This window comes from Galleria mellonella, unplaced genomic scaffold (genome assembly GCF_026898425.1).
Source record: "Galleria mellonella isolate WM207_F2 unplaced genomic scaffold, CSIRO_AGI_GalMel_v1 utg789, whole genome shotgun sequence".
In the NCBI taxonomy this organism is placed as follows: Eukaryota; Metazoa; Arthropoda; class Insecta; order Lepidoptera; family Pyralidae; genus Galleria; species Galleria mellonella.
Window position 1 is genome coordinate 539,706 of NW_026442155.1, and position 8,768 is coordinate 548,473.

Genomic DNA, 8,768 nt, shown 5'->3' on the forward strand with positions numbered 1-8,768 from the left:
ACTTAACACCGGACGGTGTTCTCTACCAGTCAACCATTGGCCAAACCGTTATTTATAATGTGGGAATAAAAATAAAAAAAAAAGCACACTGAGTTAATATCGTATTAGAAACACAGGCCTAGCTTTGACTCATTCTAATATACTAGTGTTGCCTTATAATTGGTGTGTGTCGATTATTAATCGATTCGATAGCACTCAACATTAGGACATAATTGATTATAAACTATTTCACGATTGTAATCGAGTGAGATAATATTGATTAATATATCACATATTGGAGCATGTAGTATTTTAAGTTCGTTATCAAAGGTGTAACAATTAAAAAAAAAAAAAAAAAAACAGTGAATTTACTGGGTACAGAGGAATAACACCCGAGTCCTCAGAAATGGCAATGTATGGGGGATATCATGGGCGAAACAGCATACTCTGTTATGTCCATGGTACTGCTCATGTCTATAGGCGACGGTTACCACTTTCCATCAGGTGGATCGTCAGCTTGTTTGCCATTCTAATTTGCATATAAAAAAATCGCATATTCCATATCGATCTAGTCAATAATCAGTAGCAACATTCGAGTATCGATTCAATCTATACTATAAAAGTAATGTAATTAATAGTAGTCAATTGTAATCGATTATTGCCGATGTCGACAGACCAATCGATATTTCGATTATTCCGACTCACAATCGGTTAATAGATAAATCAATTTATTAGGCTGCACTGTAACATATCTGTAGTTACCCTGCCGTGTCCATCCGTACCCCAGCCCCAGTTTTTATCCGGGGAATTAAAAAGCCCACCTTACGAACTACAATAGGATTAGCTTAGAACTCGCTGTGTTTAGTGTTTTTTTTTTTTTTTTATATATGATAATAGAATGGTAACCCCGCTTGTGTTAACGGTATACGCTGGCGGGGTACCAATGAAGGATGATAGGTGAGGATGAAAAGGCAGATCAGTTAAGCCATCGTGATGAATACATTTGGAATTTAGCACGATAGTTTCCAGAGGGGACCACGTGGAAGTCGACCTTACAGGGTATATTACTAGCAATGAGACTGTTAGACTGACCTGCCTTTTCACTCTCACCAATCATCTCTTACTGTTGCTATGCCAGGATATACCGATAGCGCAGGCGAGTTACCATTCCATTATCAACCATTAAAAAACCAAAGTACATTTCACATGGGTGGGTTATACAATGCAAATTCTATTACGACTTGTGTACAATGGAGTCTCCAGGCCCCCAGGTCATCTGTCTGACTTGCCAGCGTTGTGCAGATGGTTGGGGGCGTCGGCGAACGCGAATTTTAGCCTGTACGCCTCGGCAACTAAGATACTAATGTTCGAATCTGACCAGTTCTGCGTTGGTACGTTTTGGAGTAATATCATGAGTCCTTGAAAGTCCTTCTCGAGCATGAGCCGCTCCCGCCAGTGGAGGAGGAAGGCCGCGCATACGTACAGCTGGAACGTGGCGAATCCGTCCGATTCAGCGAGGTACGTGTCCCATAGACGGATGGTGCAAGGTAGGGGTATCTCTCTTGTGAGCAGGTTGTTCATCCAACGGAATGAGAATTGGAGGTAGTCCACGCCGTGGGTCTGGAGGTGCTCGTGGAGGGGCAGGTCTATGCGGCGGATCAGATCCTTCAACTGATTCACCTGTGAATGAAAGTTAGGATTTTAGGTGTCGTAATATCAGCTTTTAACTGTTCACTGCTGAACATAAGCCTTCCCCATAAAGGTTTTTTTTTATTTATTTAATTAAAAAACCCACAACTCTTAAAAAAAACAACTTACATGCTAAGTCTCTTATAAATACAGCCAATAACGGATTTTAATTATAGAAAGGAGAAGTAGTAGGCAAGTTAGAGTGGATGTATGTAAGTGATGTATGTATGTATGAAAGAAACTATTTTGATTATGTTTTAAGAGAGACGCTGTTGTCCATCCCACTGCGATACAGGCACGACCTAGTTCAGTGGCTAGTAGATCTAATTAAATGTGTTTTTGTTTTGTTTTATACAACTTAGAATGGCAAACAAGCTGACGGCCCACCTGATGGAAAGTGGTAACCGTCGCCTATACACATGAGCAGTACCATGGACATAACAGAGTATACCGCTTCGCCCATGATACCCCCCATGCGTTGCCGTTCTTGAGGACTCAGGTGTTATTCCTCAGTACCCTGTAAATTCACGCCATATCCCACCCTTCAAACCGAAACACAGTCATGCAAACTTAACTGCTTCACGGTAGAAACGCGAATAGGACAGAGGTACCAAAGCAATTGACTTTTGTACAAAGTCTCCCTCTGGTAACTAAATGTTATTTATTACTCAATAAAGACAACTATATATATATATATATATATATATATATATATATATATATATATATATATATATATATATATATATATATATATATATATATATATATTAATATTATTTATAAATTTCATTATCTGTGCTGTATTTGACATTCATGTACATTGTATTAAAGTAAGAAATGTCTATCTGTCTATAACGATAAGGCCGCCCATTGTTTTCTCAGTGTAATATTTCCATGTAATTGTTTATATCTATAATAGGTTTACTATTGTAATCTTATGGAGAAAACAATAACAATAAAGAGTATCTAACTCTTTTGAGGGCAAAGCAATAAACTGAGTTGTGACCATTTTCTGTTACTATGAAAAAAGGACATGGAGGCATGAAAAAAGGAAATTGTTGTTTTATATATTTTGCTTTTTGTTTTCTTTTTTTGCTGCTTTTTTGTTTTTTATCCTTTTATCTCTTTTACTGTGTATTATGTGTATGTTTGTATTGTAATTTGTGTGCTGTAAGTAATGCAAATACAAGAGGGAGACTTTGTTCAAAAGTCGTTTGCTTGGGTACCTCTGTCCTATTCGTGTTTCAACCGTGAAGCAGTTGTGTTTGCATGGCTGTGTTTCGGTTTGGAGGGTGGGATATGGCGTGAATTTACAGGGTACGGAGAAATAACACCTGAGTCCTCAGGAATGGCAATGCATGGTACCCATGATACCCTCATGGGCGAAACAGTATATACTGTTATGTCCATGGTACTGCTCATGTCTATAGGCGACGGTTACCACTTTCCATCAGGTGGGCCGTCAGCTTGTTTGCCATTCTAAGTTGTATATAAAAAAATTATCTATCTAACCTTATACTGAATGCCGAGTTGAGCAAATATATAGTTGTCTTGTATGCTGTCCAGGAACTTGGACAGGCACCAGAACGAGTCCGCCTCGATGACGTCGCGCTGTGCCTCCGTCAGCTTGTCCAGGGGGAAGTTATCCAGCTCCTGGCCGGGGGCGGCCTCCTGTAGGAACACCATGAAGAATGGCGTGACCAGGTCGTTGATGCCTTGCACGTACCCTGAGGCCGGGTGCCGGATCGCCCATATGTAGAGTATTCGTTCGAACATCACCTGGGGAAAAAAATTTAATTACAAATAAATAGAAATATATTTATTAATAGACTTTGTACAAGTTATCTGTTTCTTAGTGGATGATAATGGAATGGTAACCCGGCCCGTGTTATCGGTATACTTTGGTGAGGCACCAGCGAATGGTGTTAGGCGTGGAAGAAACTAAGTCAGTTAGCCCATTGTTACGGATTCAACGACAATTAATCACGATGATTAATGATCACGATGACTGAGAATCCCATTGCTAGCAATATAGCCAACCAGGTCGACCTCCTCGCGGTTCTCCCTAGAAACTATCATGGTTAATTCCTGATGAATTCATCATGATGAGCTAACTGGCCTGTTTTCATTCTCATCTATCACCCTTCACTGATGCTCCGCCAGCGTATCCCGTTAGCGCAGGCAGGGTTACCATACTATTTTCACCCATCAAAAAAAATCACGATGATTTCTAGAGGGAACCGCGTTGACGACAACCTGACAAAGTATGTAGTTAGCAATGGGGATTAATGTCCCCATTACTAACAATCCCTCTCTCTCTCTCAAGTCGTCTGTTTTTTTAATGGGTGATAATGAAATGGTAACCCCGCCTGCGCTATCGGTATACACCGGGGCACCAGTAAGAAATGATAGGTGACGATGAAAGCAGGTCAGTTAGCCCATCGTGACGAATACACCTGGAACTCAGCACGATGGTTTCAGGGGGGATCACGTGGAGGTCGACCTGACAGGGTATATTGCTAGCATACGCATATAATAGCATAGCAGACTGAGAATACGCATTACTAACAATCTCTTTCCCATTTGGTTTGAAGGATGGGATAGGGCAGTAAATTTACAGGGTACAGAGGAATAACACCTGAGTCCTCAGGAATGGCAATGCATGAGAGGTATCATGGGCGAAACAGTATACTCTGTTATGTCCGTGATACTGCTTATGTATATAGGCGACGGTTATCACTTTCCATCAGGTGAGCCGTCAGCTTGTTTGCCATTCTAAGTTGCATAAACAAAACTCATTACCTGAACGGTGCTCTGCTGGAACAGCGCGACGAGCGGACTCATCCGCGGTATGTCGATGTGTATTTGTCTGTAAGTGTCGTCGTCCCGCTCCGCGTCGTAGTATTGGCGCACCAGGTGCTTGTAGTCCGCCCGCTTGCGCTCCAGAGTTTCCGCACGCCGCTCCGAGTTCGCTGGCAGGTAGCCGGCGAGCAGGCGCCATGTAATCGCACGGGCCTGTAATGGGATTCCATTCATCACATCAGCCTTTATCTGTCCACTGTTGAACATAGGCCTCCCCCATAAGGGGGTTTTGCCAGTAGCTGTATGCTTGGCAGGCGGGTTGTCAACCGCAGTTAGGCTTTGGAGATGTTACAACAACATGTGGTAATTTAGTATACTTCATGAAGGTAAAGCCGCAGGATACAGCTAGTAAATAACATAATAAGCATACATAGCTGTCTGCAAAAAATTGCAATTGTAAGAAGTCATGAAAAAAAAAGCAGTCCCTGATGATAACTAACTTAGAGTACCTATAATAGTCAAAGATGGTGACCCATAAAAAAAACAAGTTCAATTATAACTAAACCAGTTATTTTGGTCTAAAAATTAAACTAATGAACCGATTTTGATAAAACTCCTATGTGACCAATCTGTAAGTATATAATAATAATAACTTTATTGCTAAAACCATGATTGTAACAAACTCAGCACTGGAAATTACAGTAAAAGTAGATACGAATTCACTTGTACATTTGGATTAGTTTAAACACCTGTGTCTGAACTAGGTTATAAAACCTGTATCTCAGACAACAGCGCTCAACCCTCATTACATAGTATATAATATTAGTTCAGCTAATTTTTTATATAATTTATCCTTTCAGGTAAAAAAAGAACCGTCCAAATCGGTATAGAACTGACTGTAAAACAATCTATATAACATACATACCTTGTATTAGTATGTAATAATGTACATAGGTATTGGCGCGAAAGGAGCACGTTGGAATGCGCATGCGTCCTTTACTCACATAGTACTGTTTTTATACCGTTAACTGAATCCATTTGTTAATAATAATGGAGTGGACACAGTGTATAACTTTTATTTAGTCAGTCTACCATAGGTAATTTATTTATTTAACCGTTTTAGTGCCATTGATTTTAACTCATATCTGCTTAAAAATACCAAAGAAATCTTTGTCGTGTCGATGTTATTTAGCCTTGTCTCTAAAAAAAACTGTATCTCCTCCAAAAATTATCCAATTTTAATAAGTTTTCTACAGCAAGTGATGTCACGAACGCTCTATGGCGCTCAATTGGTTAAACTTTTTTTTTTATACAACTTAGAATGGCAAACAAGCTGACGGTCCACCTGATGGAAAGTAGTTACCATCGCCTATACACATAAGCAGTACCATGGACTATACAGTGTATACTGCTTCGCCCATGATATCCCCCATGCGTTGCCATTCCTGAAGACTCAGATGTTATTCCTCTGTACCCTGTAAATTCACGCCATATCCCACCCTTCTAACCGAAACACAGCCATGCAAACACAACTGCTTCACGCTAGAAACACGAATGGGACAGAGGCACCCAAACAATCGACTTTTGTACAAAGTCTGCCTCTAATGAGGTCAAACAAAGTCCTTTATTGCATCCCTTTAAAGCACAGTAAAATTCTATGTACATTTGGCGGATTTAACATCAAATGGTGTTCTCTACGAGTCTAAATAAGTAGGCAGTGCATTACTGAATTGGGGAAACATAAAGTAATACTTAATATATTTATATATTATAAACATATTAGACTTTTGTAAACATTTACATGTGTACATGTTTACAAAAGTCTCATTATATGTATTTGTGTACATATAACATGTGATACTGTACCAAAGATAATGGATTTTAAAGAAATCTTTTAATTAAACAAAATTATTCAGATACACTGATTCATAATTGATAAAGTTATTTCTTAATATTCTTCAAAAAAAAAAATACAGTTAAATCATGACTTCCTCTTGTCTGAATTAAGTGTAAAAATATATATATATATATATAACTATGTGTGTATATGTATTATCATGTGTTCATATTGTATCTGCTACGCCTAACAGCTTTTATGTTCTCCAACTGTATATATTACCATAAAATGTTTCATGCCAGGGAGGGGTCCTGGTGCCTTGTGATACGGGTTCTTCGGATACCCAGTTCAGACACCAGTTCACTGCAACTTTAATGTATCTATGGTATTATTATAAATTGTTCATTGTACTCAAAAAGTTGTCAGAAATAAATAAACATTATTACTATTATTATTATTATATATATATATATATATATATATATATATATATAGATGTAATATGAAACATATCATTTTATATTACAATTACATAATTGTACCATTTAGTATTTTATTGATTAATTTGATAACAATACAAAAGAGTTTATGAACAAGTTGTAAACTAGTTGAGTGGCACATTTCAAAGAAGTTGTTAAACAAAAATGCTTATAGAATACACATGGCTCCCTATAATAGTGGCTATACACAGCCCTCTATGACAAAACTGTTCTAATGCAGAAGAAACGGTTTTTCAAATAATCCTGGTATGTGTGGCTATAACCCATCAATGTTCACAAATCCTCGACGCACAACGGCCCAAATGAGAGGCTAAGTGCGGAAAACAGAGTCTTTCTTTCACAAATCCTCGGCACAATGAGGTCGCTTTGTGAGACCTGTGATGATGCCAGGAAGCTTATGTGCTATGGGCAGAGCTTAGCTGGCTGTATTAGCCACAACTCACATAAACAACAGCTCAAATGAGCGGCTTAGTGCAGTAATGAGAGTCCAATTTGCATTTACACATTACTCACTTAAATAGAGTGTAAATAAAATTGTGTGCTACAAAAAAGAACCAACTTCATTTGCAATAAACAGTAATTTCATAAAATAAATGAAAATATTGGGTTTAAAGAAATGGCAACTCAGAACATGTCTCACTTTTACTACATGTAAATAAATGGCAAGATTGTTTACACATTGTAATATTGAAAAAAAATTATAAAATTTACAAATTACTGAAAGAAGACTATTGCCTACATACCTTGTCTGAAGTTAAAAACAAACTTTTTGAGGCAACAATTGTAGAGGAATATTGGATAGAAGATTTACTTTTTTATATTTATAATTTACTAGCAGTTGACAACCTTTTTGGAGCTACAGTGGAAAGTTTTATAAAGAAACTCATTTTTTTTACATCTATCTTTACTCCAAAAATTTTCATGTATCTAGAGATGTAACCTATTCTGAATATCTTGAAGGAAAATGGTGAATATAATACTGTTACTAAAAGAATACTATTTATTCTTACCTGTCGCATAGCAACTAAGACATAAAACAGTTTAAGACTCACCTTAACTGGAATTCCAGACCAACTGAGATGTTTCAACTCATTCAGATCAACAACAGCGCTCTCATGTATTTGCTGGAACCTTTCCAATTTCGATTCACTACTCTCTTCTCTAGACAACAAAGCCGACGGCCTAACAGCCCGCGGACGGCCCGGATAATGGCGCATTGGCCCCGAGGATCCCCCAGAACCTCCACCAACTTTCCTAACCTCATTCTTCCTCGCTTCATCACGGGATTTCACATTTTCAGTCTCTTGTATGTCACTCAATTTTTTACTACTATTTCTATGTGAATTAATCACGTTTAATGCGGCGGTTTGTGATATCGCCTTAGATATTTTCGTTTCTGCAATTCCGGAGACGATGTCGTCGTCGCCCAGGTCCCAGGCATCGTTCACAGACGCCTGGAACTGTTGATATGATGATCCCGAGCCAGACATAACCTCGGTCTGACCGACTCTTTGTAGAGGTCTACCCGGGTACGCGCGCTGTGGTGTTCTCCAAAAGGTGTCAGACAACAAATCGCTCTTGTCATATTCGAGTTGATAACTTTCCATAATAAAATATATCTAAGAACATTATAAATAACTTTGTTGAACAACAAAATAAAGTGAAAAATGTTGATATGACAATGACATATTACTCGTTGTCAGAGACAATAAAGCACTCTTGTTGCCATATAAGATTAAAATGGTTTGTTTACTTTGTTTATACATTAAATTAAAGTAATATAAGACATTGATTTAATAATAATTATAATGATAATAATAAATTCATATACATAATAGCAAAGATCACTGGTTATAATAAAAAATACAATAAATTTGATAACGAAACTATTTAAGAATAGCAATACCATTTATTTATAGACAAACAGCTACGTTTCAAGAATTTTATTAGTTTGGTTT

At 37.8% G+C, this 8,768-nt stretch overlaps 1 protein-coding gene across 1 annotated transcript; it reads right to left on the reverse strand.

Moving 5' to 3' along the window:
* Positions 1-1,175: 1,175 nt before the first annotated feature.
* LOC113515006 (TBC1 domain family member 22B) lies at positions 1,176-8,501 on the reverse strand. Its single transcript, XM_026899119.3, has 4 exons — positions 7,863-8,501; positions 4,474-4,686; positions 3,184-3,450; positions 1,176-1,659 (listed from the first exon to the last, which is right to left on the reverse strand). The coding sequence occupies exons 1-4, from the start codon at positions 8,415-8,417 to the stop codon at positions 1,252-1,254; spliced, it is 1,443 nt and encodes a 480-aa protein (XP_026754920.2). The 5' UTR covers positions 8,418-8,501; the 3' UTR covers positions 1,176-1,251.
* Positions 8,502-8,768: the final 267 nt, after the last annotated feature.